The sequence below is a fragment of the Dreissena polymorpha genome, chromosome 4 (assembly GCF_020536995.1).
Source record: "Dreissena polymorpha isolate Duluth1 chromosome 4, UMN_Dpol_1.0, whole genome shotgun sequence".
NCBI lineage: Eukaryota > Metazoa > Mollusca > Bivalvia > Myida > Dreissenidae > Dreissena > Dreissena polymorpha.
In genome coordinates, this window is record NC_068358.1 from 130040890 (window position 1) to 130063217 (window position 22328).

Sequence of the window (22328 nt, forward strand, 5' to 3'; positions counted from 1 at the left end):
TATGAAGTTTCATGATCCTAGGCGTAAGCATTCTTGAGTTATCATCCGGAAACCATTTTACTATTTCGAGTCACTGTGCCCATGACCTTTGACCTAGTGACCTGAAAATCAATATGGGTCATCTGCCAGTCATGATCAATGTTCCTATGAAGTTACATGATCCTAGGCCTAAGCATTCTCATCCGGAAACCATCTGGTGGACGAACCGACGGACCGACATGTGCAAAACAATATACCCCCTCTTCTTCAAAGGGGGGCTTAATAAAAGTTGGCAACTATAACCCCTTGTGTCAATACACAAACCCCGCTACATAACCAAACTGAAATACCAGTGTACTTAACTTAACAGTTATAAAACACCATTTTTCAAAAGTGTATATTTTACATGAAAATAAATAAAAATGCTAAGAATATCAAAACACATACTTTCTCAAATTTAAAACAGTAACATAACATCATTGTTTGATCATTTAGTAGTAAGTCTGCACATTGGCCTTTAACCAAAAAACAACAACACACTGCCATGGTAATTATGGCAGTACTTATTATTTTCACTAGTTTGTATGTTTCAAGTCAAACCGGAGTATGTACTGAGAAAAATTATAAAAGTTGTTAAAGATAAAAAATGGATCAATAATGTTTTTTTAAATAGGTCCCAGAGGGCCTGTGTCGTTCAAACAAATACCATACAATATTCAGATGCAACCTCAATTGCAGGCTCCTTATCTTTGTTGTTTAGGTCATAGGATAATAATAGTTTTTATAACATGCATATAAGGAAAACGCCATGGTCCCCAGTGTATAACTAGACACAAATTGAAAATCAACTCTTGGTTGAACCCTCAACAGGGATAGAACCACTGACAACTGGAGTACTGGAGTAAAAGTCTACTGCTTTGACCACTCGGTCACTTGTGGTCATACAATGTGGAAGGTATTTTATACTTTATATAAGCAATTCTCGTAGTTTCACAAAATATAACAACGACAACAGAACTTTCCATATTATTCAATCGTTTTGCATTGCAACGATTTATAATTTTATAAACCACTATAGTGGTGGGCGACATAAAAATCTGAAACAATTTTGACAATTTACAAAAACTTGAAAAGGCCCCTTTAATAAAAAGCAAAAAGGTGTGGCTTATTTTCATCCCTGGGACATTATATGATCAATCAAAAATATTTTGACAATGTACAGAATGAATCCAAATTCGGTCAGTATCAACAAGGCTGGCTAAACGCTTGAAAATGTCCAGATTAGTCCAATTTTGTTAAGTATCAATAGTGCAGGCTAGACTCTTGAAATTTTATAGAATGGATCCAATTTTGGCAAGTAACAATAGTGCTGGGTACACTCTTGAAAATGTCCAGAATGGATCCAAATTCGGTCAATTTCAACAGGACTGGATACACTCTTAAAATTGTCCAGAATGGATCCAATTTTGGAAAGTATCAATAGAGCTGGCTAGACTCTTGAAATTGTCCAGAATGGATCCAATTTTTGTAAGTATCAATAGATCTGGCTATACTCTTGAAATTGTCCAGAATGGATCAAATTTTGGTCAGTATCAATAGAGCAGGCTATACTCTTGAAATTGTCCAAAATGGATCCAATTTTGGTAAGTATCAATAGAGCTGGCTAGACTCTTGAAATTGTTAAGAATGGGTCCAATTTTGGTAATTATCAATAGAGCTGGCTAGACTCTTGAAATTGTCCAGAATGGATCCAATTTTGGTAGGTATCAAGAGAGCTGGCTTGACTCTTGAATTTGAATAGAATAGATCAAATTTTGGTAAGTATCAAGAGAGCTGGCTTGACTCTTGAAATTGTCCAGAATGGATCCAATTTTGGTAAGTATCAATAGAGCTGGCTAGACTCTTGAATTTGTATAGAATAGATCAAATTTTGGTAAGTATCAAGAGAGCTAGTTAGAGTCTTGAAGTTGTCAAGAATGGATCCAATTTTGGTGAGTACCAATACAGCTGGCTTGACTCTTAAAATTGTCCCGAATGGATCAAATTTTGGTAAGTATAAATAGAGCTAGCTAGAGTCTTGAAAGTGTCCACAATTGATCCAATTTTAGTAAGTAACAATAGAGCTGGCTTCACTCTTGAAAATGTCCAGAATGGATCAAAACTCGGTCAATTTCAACAGGACTGGATACACTCTTGCAAATGTCCAGAATGGATCGAGTTTTGGTCAATATCAATAGAGCTGGCTACACACTTGAAATTCTCCAGAATGGATCCAATTTTGGTTAGTATCAATAGAGCTGGCTAGACTCTTACAATTTCCAGAATGGATCCAATTTTTAAGTATCAATAGAGCTGGCTAGACTCTTGAAGTTGTTCAGAATGGATCCAATTTTGATAAGTATCAATATAGAATTTTATGGTCATTAGTTATTGTTTCTCTCCTTCACTTGCTAATGCTCATGTGCTATTAGCTACAAGCATGTGAATTAATATTGCATGTTTGACTTCTTGTTCATGATGTTGTTGAGGCATGGTCAAGGTCCTACTTCTTGTATGTTTAAATTTCTATTTGAAGTTTATTTGCTGTTTATTTTCAACTTTCAATCACAATAGTAGATTTTTCTCTTTATCCGTCCATGGTCTGTTGCAATATTTTATTTGCATGTCCACTCTTTGATTTCTACATTCAAGCCTCTGTGTCCACACAAACTTAAAGAAATTGTTCTAATTACTGTCCCCCTGGGCAATATTGGATGTAAACCTTCTGGCATGAACGCCTTGCTCAACAATCTGCAAATTAAAACCAGAAAATCCATTACTAAGTTGCATCACTTTAAAAAACAAACAAACAAAGGGGCTCTTCAACATACATGGTGTCACATGAATAAAATACAATGGAAAGGTCAAATCTGTTCAAACCTGTTCAACATACATGAAAGTGTGGAGCAATTTTGAAGGATATTTTAATTAAACATGATACTGCTTATAAATCTACATCTCTTGGCCTTGTGGTTTCATTGAAAATGTTTTCAATTGTCACTGTTTGTTTATTTTGGTTAAAATCAAAACAATTGGCTGCTAATTAAGATTTCTGAGCACCAACGTTGTTTCAGGTCAGATAATACATGTATATGATTAAAATAACATTTACAGACACCACAGTGGATAACAAGATGATGTTTTAAGCTAAATATATAAGCTATAAGTCACTTTGTTTCAGAGACGATTTTTTGCTGTTATCACTCTGGTTGACTTGCTAACATAACTAATGAATAATATGCAATGCTTTCGCTTTGAAAAAAGAACAGTTCAACACCTGAGCACAGAACATTCCATGAAAGTTTTATTATGGATCTCTTAGTGTTTCAAAAGAAAATGATATCAGTTATTTCAGTTAAAGATGTTAACACACCACCACAGAAAATTACCATTAACAATGTCTCATAATGGATCATTAACAGTATTTCTTAAACTACTCCAGATGATGATCAATCTATTTATCAAGAATAATGTACAAGTCATTTGAATTGCAATTAACTTATATTTGCAGTCTCTTGTCTTTTTTTACTTATTTTCAAATTCATAAATTAATGTTAGATTACCAAAAGTTATAATAAATGATATGCACATGCTGCCTATCACAACAATTCATATATTTTATTATTTTATTAAATTTCAGTACATCTGAGTTCCACTCTGAGTTCCACAGGTGGTTTAAATTTAGTATTTGTTTTTATCAGAGTTCATGAATCTGCAGTAACAGTATTATTAACTGAATAGATCAATTCAATACAGGGAAAATACTTGTAGATTTAAGGCTAGTAGACCTACTGCCAATGTATACATTTTGGGCCGAATTAACTATGATACCTTATCTGATAACAGTTCATATTAATCTATTATTTTAACTCTAAATTTCCAAATTGTTGGTGTTAACAACACATCTTTCACAACGTCACTGGAATATTGACTGAAAGCGGTCACCAAGATACTGTTTTTTTTCTTATCACCCTACTGAAGTATGATTTCATTTAAAGCCACACACCTTGAAATTTAGCACATGTTGATCAATACATATAGATGCAATTTAAAAGTGTGCAAAATTTTTTCTTCAATCTATAGCCTAGTTAGCAAGTAAATTTTTATTCTGTTTAATTTTAAAACCGAAAGTAGAATTTCTTTATGTGTACGTCCGTTTCGTCAAACACGATTATTTTTTAGTTTTAAAGGGCAAACAAGACGGATTTCTACTTTGTAACCAATAGATATATTCTTATTGAGATAGATAAAATTAAATCTAAAGCCTAGTTAACAAGTAATTTATTATTTTTCAACCGGTACCGCTTTTAAAACCGAAAGTAGGATTTCTAGACGTATACGTCCATTTTCGACAAACGCGATTATTGTTAAGTTTCAAAGCGCAAAAGAGACGGATTTCTACCTTGTTACCACCTGATATATCAGCGATTTTCCCTGTCCAATTGGGAAAAGTACCCGTACCGGTCCAATTAGGAAAAATTGAGTCGTGAAAACCTCAAAATTGGGAAAAATCGAGTTGTGAAAACCTCAAATTGGGATATTGGTGTATTTGATTTTTTGCTCCCAAATACTTTAAAATTGATAATAACCAAGTGTTTTCAAGTTTTCAATATTATATAAACCTAGGTTCAAGCTATAGAGCTGCAAAGGGAAACTAAGAAAATGTTGCTTAAAAAAAAAAAAAAAAAAATTTTTTTTTTTTTTTTTTTACCTTTAATTGGGAATTTAAGGACAGCAATTGGGAAATTTGTATTTTTTTTTATAAAGAAGGAGGAAAATTGCTGTATATTCTAATTGGCATAGATAAAATATGTTTCTTATTTATACTTAAATTTACTATGCCATGTATTTCATTTCAAGATGTGTGGCTTTAAAGCACACCTTGAAATGAAATACATGTTAATCAATACATATAGATGCAATTTTAAAGTGTGCAAAATTGTCATTAAATCTATAGCCTAGTTAGCAAGTAATTTATTAATTTTCAAACGATACTGCTTTTAAAACAGAAAGTAGGATTTCTATAGACCAGTTTACGTGTGACGTCACCCGCACCTGCGTGTTTACATCCGGACTACATTGGTAGGCAAAAGAAAGACACAATCAATTGGAAGAAATAGAGCGTGATCGTTCATATTTACACGATTTTATTTTTTAACATGCCAACAAGTTGTTCTACTTTACTGAAACACAGATTGAAAACAAGCAATAAATAGATCAATTCCAAATAAACAACCTATAAAAATTAACTAAAATGGTATTTGTCTGGGAAAACTAACACGTTGACACATTAAATAAACATTTAATTAAATTAAATGCAATATTTTTCATTTCATTGTTTGCATCAATCTTAAAATCATGTAAGCCTTTGTATTACTGTGTTTAAGTTCTGCATAAACCGATTATCGCGTTTTTATCAAATATTGTCAAGACTTCACTAACAACATGGTGTAAACCACACTGGGTGGCAGATGACAGTCTGGGCATTCAACACATTTGAGGATACCACCATGTCTTCTCTTTCTGGTAGTATTAAGCAGTCATTTGGTTCAATTATTTACCGCTGAAATACTGAAGTCATGTCCAATATGGATTATCAGAAATTGTAAGCAGTAAAGATATTAGCCCGTTTCATTTATAAAAAATAAAGTATTCAATAAGTATATAATTTACGTAGAAAACATTTAACGTATTTAGCGGGTATCAGTTAATTAAAACCACGTCATTCTGAATGATTCTGTATGATGATTTAATGTTACAGCAATGCACGAACGACATCATAAAAACAAGAAATTACGCTTAACACCAACGGGGGTAAATAATGTTTTCAAAAAATAATAATAAAACAATATGTATATAGATATATATGTGTGCTAAAATGTTAAATATGTGTCACGCATACTACTAGTAACAAGTTTTCAATATACATGAATACACAGTTCAATTCGCATCATGTAAAGTTGTGTTTTTCAGCTGTATGTTAATTTTCCTCAATAGTGTCATTCTCTGTACAAAACCCATCAAAATTAAAATAACATGTAAATACCGTCATGCACTTTGCTTATAATAGGGCTTTGAAGTACATTTTCAAAGCACCCCTTACACTTTCTATCACTCATTTTTATCACACTAGCGTACTCATGCCATTGATAATTATTATTTTATAATTAGATGTATTATTATTGTAATTTATTGAAGCTTTTATGCAAAAAATAATACCGCTAATACATTATAGAGCTCTTTGTTGTGTCAAATTGCCGGTCTTTCAGTCTTCAGACAATCTTTACTTTGATACTTATGACGCATTGTTTTAAGATGCAAATAAATGTATTAATAAATTCTTTTTGCACTAAATATTATATTTTTGAAATATTATTTAGGTGTTGTTTTTTCGGACCTTCTTTCCGATTCATTTACTAAACAAGTGTCGTTATCCATATGTTTTGCGCTACTATAACCCATGCTTTTGCCTACCAGTGCATTGCGCATGTGCAAAAATCAAAACAATAACAATGAACTGCTCTATATGTAAATTGTATACGTCCATTTTGACAAATGCGATTATTTTGAAGTTTTTAACCACAAACAAAATGGATTTCTACCTTGTAACCACCATATATATTATAATTTGCATAGATAAAATATGTATCTTATTTATAATTAAATTTACTATGTCAAATAAGTTGTGTGGCTATAAGTAATTAACTGCAGACTCAGTCACTCTGTTTTAATATATTCACAAATGCCAAAATGGGGGTACGCCATACATGCCATAATTTTTTAGGTCCAAAGCGGGACATTCCATAAAAAATTGTCGGGACATTTGACCAAAAAGCAGGACACCTAAAACGATCTATCATTCCACGTTTACTATAGTCAGTATAGTACTAACAAAAACTCTTGATACTTTTATTCAAGACATAAAACATCTGATATGAAGCATGAAATCTTAAACATAACAATAACAGTTTTATTAAATTAGACAATAGCAAACAACGAAGATAATATTCATCTGTTTAAGAGTACAAAATCTAGAACATTACGACAACAATACTCATTATATTAATTTCAATGGCAAACATTAACGCAGGGGAGGCTATCCAGTTGACTGAAAGAACGGGTTACAGTACACTATCTACCGAACAGTGACATCAGTTACACACGGAATGCGCGGCCATACACATTTCCCTATTTTGTTTTCTTCCTATATACACAGATTAAACTGAATTGTGAATTGTCAGGCGCTGTATTGGGGTAGTGTCAAACTGTCATGAATAACAACACGTTGTTTTTATTACAATAACACAAGACAAGATGGGTAACTCTTTTACTGTTTGTTGCGATGTTTTTTTAAGCATGTGTCCATGCGCAGTTTGTTACTTGTCAATTGCCGCGGTTTAATTGGAGTAGGGTCAAACTGTCATGCATAGCACCTCATTGTTTTTAGCTTAATTGGAGTAGGGTCAAACTGTCATGCATAGCAGCTCGTTGTTTTTATTACAATTACACTAGACGGGATGGGTATCACTTATTGGACTGTTTGTTGCGATTTTGGTATATTGCACATTCGGAATATCCCGCTATATTGGAACTAAACATTGAATGTAAAAGACTCATTTATGACGTAGCGTTAATTTTACAAATCAATTGTTTTGTAAACCGTTTCAAACAAATACAAAATAAACACATTTTCAACATTTATTTCATTATAATAAAACTATCGATAGCAATAAGCGACCACTATCTTGAAGACCACCATGGTGTGAATGCCTGATGAAATCAATAATTACCCGATAAATCGCTGATAAGGTGTCATAAACAACACTGGTACACACGATAAGTAGAATCGTATTGTTAATTGGAGGGCAATAAAGGGATTAGCGGTGTTAAGTGTTAGCGAAACAGAGCTTGAATAGCGAATTTTATTGGGAACCTATACACCTTACATCGTTTTTTTACGAATGTCGGGACAAATCGTCTCATGGCGGGACGGCGGGACAAAGGGCCCAAAAGCGGGACTGTCCCGCCGAGATCGGGACGTATGGCATGTATGGGGTACGCGTGTGACCGTGCAAAACATAGCTTTACCTTTTAACATACAGGACTTCAGCAAAGAACTTTGACCACAAGGCATCCCTGTGCCTAAATCTTTAATTTATTACATTTTATAACCAATTTGTGTTGCTTTGATTCATCAATATTATGTATTTAAAATGACATGAAAACATTTATAATAGAAAGATTCATCAGCTTTTAAACGACTTTTTATTTTTAGCCTACCTGAATTTTCGCAACAGTATTTAGTTCCAATTCAATTGACGACAATTCGCTTCACTCTTATAATTTTATTTAATCTTTAGCCCATTATGGACCGTCGAGAAAAATTCGTTCCCTTCAGCATTCTTTGACAGACTTGACAGACATCTTGGAAATACGACTACTTTGCGGTGAGGCCGCCTTTTTACGGCCAACTTTAGTGGTATCCTATATAGCAAAATAAAAGGATCCATTCTAGACTCCACGGTCTGCTGCAACTACAATGACTGCTCAGGTGCATTGGTCTATGTCGGAAAAAACCTTCGTGGTTCAACTGATAAATGATCGGTACGACGAGTTATATTGTCGATTTAAAGGTGCCACACTAGGTGGCAAAAAAAAGGAACAAACCTGGCAAGAGGTTGCTGATACCTTCAATAGGTGAGTCGCAATTAACTTGTTTGTTTTGAAATGTCATCTTACTATTAGTCTTAGTGAAGTTAGTCTGTAGACAAAACATTCATTTGTTTTGATAGAACTAACACATGCCTGTATAACCGAAAGTAAGAAAATTCGGCATTAATATATATATTCATAATGTTTCAGTGACCTATGAACAAAAACAATGTCTGAAAATATTTGGCAGCTGCATGTTTGCAACTGAAAATTATGTTTTTAAATTATTTGTAATAACTTCAAGTCACTGAAGTTCTAGGCATGTTTAATTGTCTCAAATAATATCACTAGTATTAGTAGCATCTAGCCTATCAAGCGTCTGTGTGTTTGTGACGATTAAATGTATGTTCTGAAAATGACGGCCTTGTTTAGTCTATTCTTACACTATTATTAGCACATACAGAGCCCTAATGGTATCGGGTCCGTTCGCCCTAGTTACACATTCGCCCTGGGTCCGTTCGCCCTGGGTTCGTTCGCCCTATATTATCGTTTCCATATCGGGGTATGAACAGTTGATTGTTCACACATATAAGCAAGTTTGAACCTTAAGTTTTCATTAATTAATATAGTAAGCACTTAGTGAAAATTACTGGTCTTCGTTACAAACACGCTTACGAGTTAAAGAGCGCCGTCTTGATTTTTCACACATGTAAACAAGTTTGTACCTTAGATTTCATCATTAATTAATATAATAAGCAATTAGGGAATATTACTGGCCTTTGTTACAAATACGCGTACAAGTTAAAGAGCGCCGTCTTTTATATTTCGGTAACACCTTTTTGTTTGATATGTTCGGAATAACCTAACTGTGAATTATCCCGGTATATAAAATGGAGCTCAAATGTCTGGTTCTATTATTTCAATAATGGATAATGTGTTGTGAATTTCGTGCAATTTGGAGGTACGACCTAGACAACATGGGTTTACATGCGACGTTTGTGAACGGTGGCAGCATCGGCTTTGTGGAACTGGTTAGTTTACTTTAATTTGTCAATTGTATATAATAAAAACATATCGTACGTACTTTTTCTATATATTTTAATGGTCCTTGAGGTTTTCATTATTTCCATCTAATGTAACTGGTAACGGGATCTTCATTTACGTACGATAAATAATAATCAATAATTAATCATTCTGTTTATTACGGTCTTAGTGAATGTTGTCTCTATCGTTTTTCATTTTCAGTTGATAATGATTATTTTTTACAAAATGTTAATGTTTTCTTATCAAAACAAAGACAGAACAAAATATTAATAAGAAAGATCTAGCAATCATGTTTGCTCGGGTGCCTTTATAGACATTCATGTCTTTATATGTGTCATATATTTTTAGCTCGACTATGTCCTTTGACATATTGCTTTTATATTTTGTGTACTTCTTTATCAACATGACCCCAACCTATAAACAAGAGTAGACAACTGTATTTAGCATTTTGTAAGAATTATGTGCCCTTTTTATACTTAAAAAATTGAAAAGTTGGTTGAGTTTTGTGCTTAGGTCCACTTTATACCTAAAGTAACAAAGCTATTGCTTGCATACTTGCAACACTTACTTACTATATAGGGGGACTGTGCAGGCAAAGTTGTGTAACTCTGACTGGCATTTTGACATTATTATGTCCCGTTTTATACATAGAAAAACATAAGCAATGAATATGTTTCAATTATGGTCCTCTTCCATTTAAAATATGACTATATTACCTTTCATTTCAGCTCCAGTGTCGCACAATGTTCTAGGACAGTGCGTCAAATAAAAGACATGTATGCGCAGTTGAAATGTCGAGGTACCTTACATTTTGCATTTATATCATGATCGTATGTACCAGTTTTAATAGAATGTAAAAATGAAACAAAATGACATGTTCTCATTATGTAATGTAGTGAAATGTTTTCTTTTATTGCACCCATTGTAAAAACTGTATAATATTAAATGTAATTTATTAAGTATTTTATGCACACAAAAATAAAAAAGTTCATGTAATTGTTGAATATTATGAGCTCATTACATGTGTTTTGCGCGCCAGTAATATTTTGCTAGATCTTTAATCACGCTCATTATTCATGCTTGTTGATTATTTTTAATACTTTGGCAAAATGTAGTTAAATGTATTTTTGATGATAAAAATAAATTTCTGAGTATTAAAAAATTATAATAGCATTAGTTAGTTCCTTTGGCCCATTAATAGTTAACAAGTAATCTCTAATCTTTATTACATATTCCTTAATCAGTGTTCATTTTTGTCAACATATTGAGAAAATATTTGTTATAATATAAAGATGTATGCTCTTAAAATACATTGGTATATGTGCTGAGAGCTTAATCTTTCAGTTAATACTATTTTTTAACTGTTCAATTCAATAGTTCAGTATTTTAGTCTTACCATGTTTTTTTTAACCCTTTCAGTGCTGGAACCGGATTTTGAAGGCCTTTACAAACAGTTTGGATCCAGATGAGACGCCACAGAACGTGGCGTCTCATCAGGATCCAAACTTTTTGCTATTCTGATAGTATTATTGAAACAAAATCGAAAAAAATGCTAATTTTTATAAATTCAGCAGACGACATTTTAGCAGACAACAAATTTACCAGCATGCAAAGGGTTAATAATAATCACTGCCAATTATTATTGTACATCAAAAATAAAAAATATCAATGTTGATTGTTTAATAATTTTTCAAAGATTACAGTATATGATATTTAAGTTAAAAGAATGGTTCATAAATGTACCTCGCTTAATTTCAGCCAAAAAAAAAGAGTCTGACAGAAAAGAAACTGGAGGGGGGCCTCCAGCTGTATTAACCACCGTGGAAGACCTGGTCATAGATGGCATCCGCGACAAGCCACAGCTGATTGGCATTCCGGGTGGCATTGATTCAGGTGATTGTTATGCATGTATAATGATCTTTTTAATTTATTTTTCACTGTTGCATTTTCTTTCAAATTTGTAACATGCAATGAATATGAATGGAATATTTAGAACTGCAACCGACCTGCAATATACGTTACCAGATTATTTTGGAAACATTAAACAATGAACCATACACAATGGCTCTGCTTCAATATATTTGTCTTGTTTAATATTTAACCATTATATACATATCTGGCAATAATAATTTGTGGAATGTTAATTGGTTTTATTTTGCGATGTTTGTGATTCGAAAAATGGTGAAGGGGCATTAATAGTAACATCTGTATGTCTGGCCGTCTGTCTAAAGTTGTGACCGGTGCCAATTAGTGGTGCATCATTGGACACATTTCTTGTTTATTCATAGATGTTATAATTTGTTGTATTGAAGGCGTGGCTGATGTTGCTGAGATGGCAGACACTGATGAAGCCTCAGCCAAGTGTACACTAACTGTTGCTGAGTGTACATCAAAGCCTGCAACTGCCTCGAATGTAGCCACTTCTTCAACATCAAGACCATCAAAAGGTATATTTCAATATGTCAATATTTTAAGACCAAAAATCATCTTTTGACATCCTCTGAATCTGGAAGCATACTGATACATCACACTATTATTAACTTGAGTATGCAGATGATATATGAAAGTCATATTGCCTTTTACACAATAAACCAATACTCAAATAAACCAATACCCTAAACCAATCTATATTAAGAGAATATACATGTACTACAACTTGTTTCTCAGTCTCGCATGATAAACTTGATCTCTATCCGACACGCACATAATATTCTATTACTCATTATTTTGTGGTCGTTTATAATTAGAAAAAAGTTAAAATACTATATATTATCGGAAAACCATGGTCTAAAAATGTCGATATTAGCATAGATCTTATATTTATACGATCACTTGATATTCTATTGTTTTTGGTCTGGTAATAGGATAAAAAGCATGCACATAACTGAAATAACAATTAAAACTTTAAGAACAGAGTCATTTTTAACTTCACTGATGTATGAAGTTTCTTTTGTGCATATAAATTGTTCAAATCATAACTGGCATAAATCAGTTACAAAAACATGCATGTAAACATGGATAAAATGAAGAAAGTATTTAATTTCTTAAGTACAATTTGAATTTGTCAATGTATAATTAACTTCCAGAATCGTTGAAAAAGAGAAAGAGAAACAGATGCTATGAAGAAGAGCTACTTGAGCTGGAAACAAGACGTGCACAGGCTGAGTTGGACCTGCTGTTGCAGAGGCAACAGCAGGAAAAACAGCTACATGATCTTAGAATTAAGGTGATCACAGAGGCTGCAGAGCAAGAGAGACAACTTTTTACTTTAAAAAAAGAGTTGTTAAACTCAAATATAAAGTCTGCAATGGATCAAGGCCTTCTTTTGTTTGAATCTTAAACTTAACATGTTCCTAGGGGCATATCGACTGCTAATAGACAAGTTAAATAGCTATTATTTGCAGAAACAGCTACATAGGACTGATTTATGCATGTTTTATTAATTAAATGTATAAATAATTTGTGACACTCAAATATGAATAAGTGAAACACTACTTACCATAAATAAAGGACCAAGTTTGGTAAATGATGAAAGTGCTATACTGATGGGCAGCTGGTGTTACACTTATTCATATTTTAATGTCATACATTATTTATATATGTAATTCACATAGCATGCATGAATCAGTCCTTTGTAGCTTTTGCTGCAAATAATATCCATTTGACTTGTTGTTAGCAGTCAATATGCCCCTTGAAACATGTTTGACTCAAGATATATTTGTGTCCGGTGAAATATTTAAAATGCATTTGTCTTTAGCATTTAAGACACATTTCTAGTTTCCAATATACCTGTTTAAATGAATAATACTGTTGATATGCCTATTCTTTTGTTCTAACTTGTCTTTCTTGATCTGCAGCCTCGGTGATCCTTCTTTTATCTTTTTGCTATTGATATAATACTTTGTTAGTTTATCATTATGTGAATGAACCTTTGTTCAGTTATCTTCAAAATGACTGTGAATGTTTTGCATACAGCCCTTGTTATTATATAACTATATGTTCTTAAAAGAAAGATTCTGCGATGTGGTCTCTGTAACTGTTTCCAGACCCATCTCCTTCATAAAGAACATGTGGCTGATCCGTGTCATCCTCACATGTTCGTGAAAACATGTCTTGCCTCTCTAATCCAATGTTATGAAGAATGACACACGCGACTGTTATTTTGGCTGCTCTGTCAGGTTTTACTCTAAGTCCATAATGTAGACATGGAAACCTACGCTTGAGAACGCCAAAAGCTTGCTCGATCACCACTCTTGTTCGACATAAGGATATGTTAAACCGTTCCTGTAAATGAAACAACATACTAATAATATTGCAATCATTCCACTAAATGTTAATAACTAATGCTAGTTTGGTGACATTGCTTTATGCCTGTAAGTAAATATTAAACCTTTTCATGATGATTAGTATTTATGCCACCCTTCGAAGAAGAGGGGGTATATTGCTTTGCTCATGTCGGTCTTTCGGTCGGTCTGTCGGTCGGTCTGTCCACCAGGTGGTTGTCAGACGATAACTCAAGAACGCTTGTGCCTAGGATCATGAAACTTCATAGGTACATTGATCATGACTAGCAGATGACCCCTATTGATTTTGAGGTCACTAGGTCAAAGGTCAAGGTCACAGTGACCTGAAATAGTAAAATGGTTTCCGGATGATAACTCAAGAATGCATACGCCTTGGATCATGAAACTTCATAGGTAGATTGATCATGACTTGCAGATGACCCCTATTGATTTTGAGGTCACAAGGTCACAGGTCAAGGTCACAATGACCTGAAATAGTAAAATGATTTCCGGATGATAACTCAAGAACGCATACGCCTAGGATCATGAAACTTCATAGGTAGATTGATCATGACTTGCAGGTGACCCCTATTGATTTTGAGGTCACAAGGTCAAGGTCACGGTGACCCGAAATAGTAAAATGATATTCGGATGATAACTCAAGAACACTTTTGCCTAGGATCATGACACTTCATAGGTACATTGATCGTGACTCGCAGATGACCCCTATTGACTTTCAGGTCACTAGGTCAAAGGTCAAGGTCACAGTGACAAAAACGTATTGCCACAATGGCTGCCACTACAACGGACAGCCCATATGGGGGGCATGCATGTTTTACAAACAGTCCTTGTTTTGTTTAATCTAAGGTTAACAAAATTTAATTCTGAGTATATGTTACATTGTTTTAAAGATCCATTTAATAACTATACCTTACAAGGACTGTCGGTGTTTTGATATGGTGTCATAAGATACCTCTTGCATCCATAGCCAGAGTCACCAAGCAGAAGACCGTCGATTTCACCTGTTATAAAAAAAAAGATCATTTTGCAGCACTGTAATGTCAAACAACGATATCAAGCAGTGTATTGTTTAATGCATGCAAGTTTATGACATAGTTATAACGTTATTGATGTAATATGTTGTTGTTTATGTTACATTTAAATAATTGTGATCTTAGTTACTGTGATCATTTGGAATGATGTGATTTCAATGAAGTTCAATTTTTGTTGTTAGTATGAATTATTTATTGGGCTGATGAGACGCTAATTCAATTGTGTCATTGCGTAAAAAGGTGATGTTTTAAGTTGCTTTCATTTGTCAAATGTGATGTGATAATAATACATGTGATCGTTTTAAAAGCTGTTATATAAAATAAAACCAGACTTGACAGATAGATGGCTGGATGGATGGCTGGATGGATGGATGGATGGATGGATGGATGGATGGATGGATGGATGGATGGATGGATAGATAGATAGATATATAATATATATATATGGCTGGTGATCAAACCTACTTGAAAAGATGGAAACGCTTCAATAAAAAATAAAATTGTGCTTGTTAATTTTGATGTACCGGTAATAATTCTGTGCTTAAATAAATGGGTGCAATGAATGAATAAAATCATAATACTGAGTAGTCTTCATGTAATTGTCATTATACCTCTTTCAAAACGCTGACGTATGGCGCTTTCACGAAAGATCCTTGAATCGTGAACGCTCCCAGGCCACTTTGCGACTACGTCAACAAACCGAAAAGTGGCATCACAAATCATCTATAGAGCAAAAAGAAACCACAAATCTTAATAAAATTCAAACTGCACAATGTCATTTTGTCTGATATCACAATAATACAAGTAAACAACAGAACATCCAATTGTCAATAGTTTCGTTTTGCAATTATCACTGTGAACAGACAACCTTTAAACATATATAATCTAAAAAAAATACAAGTTGAGGAAATGTTCATGGACTTCATTTCACTTATTGTTTTACCTGTACATTAAGGGAGTGAAATCCCTTTCTGTTCACATAATCGTCTTCGTTGGCGCTAGGCGCTTGAATACGGATATGTGTCCCATCAACAACACCAACCACTTGGGGGAAACCTTTAAAGACAATAACATTGTTAGCCTAATCGACATTTGTATTAGATAATTTTATACTAATTTGAGTATACTACAAACAAAGTTTCCGCAATATTTTTTTCAAAAGTTACAAGTTCAATCTTCTGTCTTTCATGTCAATATATGTGTTCCCAAAAATAACAATCACTAATAAACAGTTATGTTTATTATACTTATCAAACACGTAATATACTTAATATACACGTATGTTATTTCAAGACGTATAAATCTAGCATACAGTACTCGTACAACGTTTTGAATTGTGCCCGATTCGACTAAGAAACATTTAACTCCCTTTATCTGTTTACTTGACAACCAATCAAAAATCATTAAATTGTCCGATTAAATTATATTAAGAGCTAATACGCACCAGCGATGTTGTAGAACTGTTTTTGCACCGTCCGTTGCACATTTTCGATATTTGGGAAGAAAACGAAGTCATTTAGATGTAGACACACGCTGTCCGTAAATTGCTTGACCGCCCTAGATACACTGGACCTTGAGATTCCATGAAGCCCTGCCGTCACAATGTGGTGTGTGCCAGTTGCAAGGAAATGCAATGCCGCTAAAGTTGAAATGAGCGGCGGAAGAGGACAAGAACGTTCAGTAGCCCTCTCCAAATTCAGCATGTTGACAAGAAACAGAATAGTTTCCGGGAAAAACCGGTCCCGTTCACGAATTTCCATCGGGGACAAAGTTTCCAATGGGTTCGTTCGATCACGGAAAACTCTCCTATCCATTGGAAACAATTCATTTAAGTATCGAGCGCGACGAAGACGTCTTTCAATGTCGGCCATATTGTTTTCTTACCATGGTGATTGTCATCAATTTTCAATTTGACAATGCCCAATATCAATGTCAATTTCAGTGTCATTGATTGCAAATTGAAAATCGATTTTGGATGTCATTTGACATCGATTTTCTTTGTGAACACCAAGTTTGAGAACCGATGACAAAAATTGAAAATCAATGTCACTTGACATTGAAAATCGATGTCAATTTGCTTTGTGAACACGGGGCCAGGTGTGTAACAATCCACTGTGGCTTTTATTACGGCAAGCGCCATAATCGCTGTACACCTCATTGCATGAACAAACAAAACAGGCATGATATGTAAACATACAAAGGCATGTTCATAAACTGTTCAACATGAATTCACACACTTAAAGAGAGTATGCACGATTTTGTCAAATATTTATGAATTTATATAAAATGTGTAAAAAAACTTATTATACATATATTTCAATATAAATTAAAATAAAAGTTAAAAAGAACATGTGTCGACATTACAACCACGAAAGCCGATACCGGCACGTACCGTGCTTACACGCACGTTCCGACACCTGATGTGTAACAAGCCACTGTGGCTATTTAGGCAAGCGCCATAACCGCTGTACACCTCAATGCAAACTAATTCACAAGTAATCTCCCTCCTTGGAATCTAGGGCTTAAAACGCTAGTTTTAACATTCTTAACTGTTACATGTTATGACACTTTTGGAAATGCAAACTTCACATTACATAAGTGCGATTCCGTTGTACCAGCAGGAGAGAAATTTTGACATGGCAAAAGACCATTTGTCCGTTAAATCGACGGAGCAAAAACATGCACAAACAAACACACAGAAAAATAAATAAAATTGAGTCAGCGCCTTCGAACGCTGACTGACAAAAATGGGTTAGTTGCCGTATTAAAAGTATTGTTTTGTTTTCAGACTAGCCGGCGTTTACAAGAACTGTACTTCTTTAGTTTAATTATTCTTATTTATTTGGTTTTACTAATACTACATATGGGGCTATTGCCTTTGAAGTGACAAGTCAAAACACATTAAGAATTTAAACTGGCTTTTGGTCGGGAACAAACCTCAAACACAATCCGTGCACTTCACCCAACATTCATAACAATTACTCTCACACAAAAAATTACAGCTACACTTATAAAAATTTAAAGTCAGACACACGTTTACGCATGTATATGCATTCTGTATGTATCCTTACATCCACTCGATTCAATGAAATAATGGAAAAACCATTGATGCGATGCATACAATTGGCACCAATTAACAGTTTATATTGCGACACAAGTAAAACATTATTAGGCGTGATAATTGCCTCTCCTTAGAAGAACACGTATTGCATCTTCCATTTTACAAGAGTGACGAAATATAATGATATTCGTAATGTATTGACAGAAATGCAAATGTTATAAAAAGCAGTTGAAGTACAGGTGACTGATCGATTGTTTTATTGCAACTAGTAACTACTAATAAACAATACTCTGTTTTTGTCAACAATAGTATATTGGTTTTAGTGGTATATTGTTCAAGCAACAACGTGTCGCCACAATATCCAATGGGTAACTACAGTAAAACTATGCTTCACTTATAAAAGAAAACAAACAGAGTATGTGAACATAGTGTTCTATTGACAAGTTAACATAAAAAGCATCACATTCATGACAAGTTGGAGTAAATATAAACACTCGAGTGTTTAGTCAATAACCTGAGCGTAACCGGATACGAAATAGTATCCTTTCACGACATTAACGTGAATTAAGTTCTCGTAAATAAAGTCAGTAAATAACATGTAAACAAACTTATTCGATTATCAAGACATTTTATCAACTCAGCGAAGTATTGAGATGTAAGTTGGTATTAAAGAATTCTAAATCTTGTGTATGACATAATTCCCCTGTACGTCGACTCGTTCATATTTCAGGCCACTAGAACAGTTTTAGTTTATTAATCTCCGCACAGGCTGCTTAAGGAAAATTAATTGCATTTGAATAATTATTAGGAAGCTTCGGCAGTATCGCTCTTTTTGAGTCCTAGCGCATAAGTTCGGTGTCGGTTTAAGGTTACAATACACTAAATGATCGCTTCATGTAGGGCTGTACTCTCTAAAAAAATATCATAGTTGACAGGAAGGCATGTTTTACACTTTTTACCATTATTCAGGTGTTATCTTGCGGAGATAATGGTAGGGCATGAATAGGTGTTCACTACTGAATCCCTGAAATATGATACACTTGAAGACTATAGTAAACCATTGCACTAGAAAAGGTTACATTCCACTAAGAAACGGCCGAAAAAAAAAGTTGCAAAAACAGTCGATTTTGATTTGTGTCAAGTTCTTTCTTGCATTGTACATGACATATCTTTTTTATTGCATAAATCGATTCCGCTTAGAATGGCCTTTAAGAAAAGGTATGGTTATGGGGGTCTCTATGTGCAAAATGTTGAATTTATTTTCGTTCAAAGTTGTCGCTTTTACATTGAATTATATAGGGAAACTATTTGGTGTATTATGACCTAAACGCAAAACCAGGCCTAGTCACAAAGAAGCTGTATTTACAGAAAATCATCATTTTTTTAGTAAGATATGATGCGTTTTGGCAAATTTCACGGAATAAATGCGTTTGTTTCACGAATTTAAGGAGCATCGTGAGATTTTAAGAAAAAAATACGTTTTCAGAGGAAAATAAGAAAAAAATGTACAAAAACTCGTCTTGAGCATCTCAAATCGCAACAATTTGTGCTGAAAGAGCTCATGAACACGTTTTAATAGTTGTTTACTTCTTTTTCTACATAGCTTGTAACAATATTCCAGTATTTTGACCGATTGTAATCATTTAGGGTAATCGTTTTACGCCTGAACGCCCGTTATAAATCAAAGCTCCGAACGCGAAAGCCACATGGCTTATCAGGCGTTATAATAAAATGCATTTTCAAGCATTTATACGTGAAAGATCGGTCTGAAAATTGGCATGCACATAGAAAATAGGTTTATAAGTATCGAGAAGTGCTTATTTTTCGCGATGTTAACAGTAAACGTTGTCTTATAGGTTACAATACACTAAATGATCGCTTCATGTAGGGCTGTACTCTCTAAAAAAATATCATAGTTGACAGGAAGGCATGTTTTACACTTTTTACCATTATTCAGGTGTTATCTTGCGGAGATAATGATAGGGCATGAATAGGTGTTCACTACCGAATCCCTGAAATATGATACACTTGAAGACTATAGTAAACCATTGCACTAGAAAAGGTTACATTCCACTAAGAAACGGCCGAAAAAAAAAGTTGCAAAAACAGTCGATTTTGATTTGTGTCAAGTTCTTTCTTGCATTGTACATGACATATCTTTTTATTGCATAAATCGATTCCGCTTAGAATGGCCTTTAAGAAAAGGTATGGTTATGGGGGTCTCTATGTGCAAAATGTTGAATTTATTTTCGCTCAAAGTTGTCGCTTTTACATTGAATTATATAGGGAAACTATTTGGTGTATTATGACCTAAAAAAGCCTAAATCGCCGGTTTAAATGGTGGCCGGTTTGTCGCCGGTTTAAATGGTGGCCGGTTTGTTTCGCTTCCACTAGGTGTGGATTCCAATCGTGTTTTCCTGGACCTACATTACTGTAGCGACTGCAGCCAGTACAATCGAGAACAACCGTTTTTAGAAATTTTGTGTCTGCAAAACTGGGGGAAAAACGAAAACATAACAAGTATTCATATAACTATTATGATTGTTTATGCCTGTAAACAAAATATAGTTTTCACCTAACCTGCACAAGTGCAGAAATACATTACAAGCCCTGCCTGTAGGCAACAACCACTATTATTATTCCATATAGACAGCAGCTCTCCAGTACGGCGCCAAATAAATGTACATGGTCTTCTTAGAAAAGTTTGACAAATTTAAATTCTCATTTCCGCACTTAAACCGTGAATGTCAGTTATTGGTGTCAATTCACATCCTACCGTATATATAAACACAACTACTGATTTAATGATTCGAATTTATGAATGCATGCCTGCTTGAAATATAACGGTATTTTAGAGACATAAACATATTAAAACGAGAAAGCATATAATTTATGTAATTGTTATTTACATTTCGACATATGTGTCGAAATAAACAACCTTATATAATTAAAATTTCTACAGAAATTAAGTCTAGCTACTTAAGCTACTCTAGCTGCGTTACTTTGATTCACTAAGGGCAAATGTTCGTCTTTTAAAAGCGCATATAAATCAACTTTATAAGACAATCCCCATATAATAAGTTGTTCTTTATGACGGAAATTATTTGAGAATACTTAATATCAAATCAGTAACAGGTAATTTTTTTAGAAAACTACCAGGCGATCATTATTCGGATCAAGGCGGACATTTATTTGCTTTAGTCTTGTTTCGGATTATATTTCACTGTCACAATAAGAAATGGATGCCTTTGTCGCTCTGTTAATTTGTGTTATATGCGTGGCAAAAGGTAAATTGATATATATTATTGTATTGTTAATTTTAAACATGTACATATATGTTTTAATTACGTATCATACAACTTATTTAGTATGAAGATACATTCTTGATAATCACAAATCGAAATCCATACATGTATACATTAATTTCCTCTCGTAATATAAAAAAAGTAAATATTTTGTAATACCCTATAAATACATTAGAAAAAAGTCATAATCCTGTGCACATCAAAGTAAAATAAGTTTCTTATTTCGATAGTAGAAATTTGTAAAATTGAGTTAGATTCGAAATCGATCGAATGTTTATTCTACATTGTCGTTCATGGTACTACCGGAAAAGGCTTATTACTTTATAATGTATTACTACTCATTTATATTGATATCCCTAATGACCATAAGACATACTTATTCATGTATGTTTCCGTCATAAATGTATTACCAAATACGCGTTTGCTTGAAAGTGTACATAGCTGGGAAAGTTAACGGCCTTACAAAAGTTTATACGTCCTCAATGCATCAATATTACTTCTTCGGTTTATTAAAAACAAAGCGATATAACTAGAGAGAAGACATGTCGCCGTGCGATTCCGCCACTAATGAATAAACAATTATACGAATGAACATGTACATTGTATTGCAGCTTTTATATTAAACAAAAATGGTTGAACCACGTCCCTCCAATTACTGTTGTAAATTGAACACGCTCAATACGTTATGACATAAGTACAAACTCAGACATTATAGTAAATGAACTTTCTAGTAAAAAGTGGTTACCAACGCATAGTTATTGTGGTCAAATTGTTTAATCTCTTATATTCAAGAAAGGTCCTTCCATACAGCAATAGATCATTATTCCATACTCTTACGTAATACAGTCTCATTTTTCAACAAATATGCATAGATATTTTATATGTTGATTTATTCAATATTTATTGGTGTTCA

At 33.7% G+C, this 22328-nt stretch overlaps 3 protein-coding genes across 4 annotated transcripts in view; 2 read left to right on the forward strand and 1 right to left on the reverse strand.

The window, feature by feature from the left end:
* LOC127876444 (ubiquitin carboxyl-terminal hydrolase 38-like) overlaps positions 1-22328 on the forward strand; it is a 553141-nt gene that overhangs the window by 387555 nt on the left and 143258 nt on the right. The gene's annotated exons all lie outside the window — the stretch shown is intronic.
* LOC127876471 (uncharacterized) lies at positions 8548-15619 on the forward strand. Of its 2 annotated transcripts, none has more exons than XM_052421781.1 (5): positions 8548-8715; positions 10443-10513; positions 11473-11622; positions 12027-12161; positions 12801-15619. In XM_052421781.1, the coding sequence occupies exons 1-5, from the start codon at positions 8558-8560 to the stop codon at positions 13052-13054; spliced, it is 768 nt and encodes a 255-aa protein (XP_052277741.1). In that variant the 5' UTR covers positions 8548-8557; the 3' UTR covers positions 13055-15619. The 2 variants fall into 2 exon arrangements, with proteins under 2 accessions (XP_052277741.1, XP_052277742.1); XM_052421782.1 differs by having other exon boundaries at positions 11473-11607; positions 12801-15616.
* Positions 11973-17140, reverse strand: LOC127876459 (putative nuclease HARBI1). Its single transcript, XM_052421760.1, has 5 exons — positions 16494-17140; positions 15993-16105; positions 15661-15772; positions 14928-15019; positions 11973-13998 (listed from the first exon to the last, which is right to left on the reverse strand). The coding sequence occupies exons 1-5, from the start codon at positions 16918-16920 to the stop codon at positions 13717-13719; spliced, it is 1026 nt and encodes a 341-aa protein (XP_052277720.1). The 5' UTR covers positions 16921-17140; the 3' UTR covers positions 11973-13716.

Bases quoted from the DNA above. Each gene is read 5' to 3' on its own strand.
- LOC127876471 (XM_052421781.1), top strand. From the start codon at position 8,558: ATGACTGCTCAGGTGCATTGGTCTATGTCGGAAAAAACCTTCGTGGTT. The intron at 8,716-10,442 runs GTGAGTCGCAAT...CTTTCATTTCAG, and splicing joins GTTGCTGATACCTTCAATAG to CTCCAGTGTCGCACAATGTT. The intron at 11,623-12,026 runs GTATAATGATCT...GTTGTATTGAAG, and splicing joins TTCAGGTGATTGTTATGCAT to GCGTGGCTGATGTTGCTGAG.
- LOC127876459 (XM_052421760.1), bottom strand. From the start codon at position 16,920: ATGGCCGACATTGAAAGACGTCTTCGTCGCGCTCGATACTTAAATGAA. The intron at 15,020-15,660 runs GTATAATGACAA...TTTTTATAACAG, and splicing joins ACGTCAGCGTTTTGAAAGAG to GTGAAATCGACGGTCTTCTG. The intron at 13,999-14,927 runs GTATAGTTATTA...TTTCATTTACAG, and splicing joins ACACCGACAGTCCTTGTAAG to GAACGGTTTAACATATCCTT.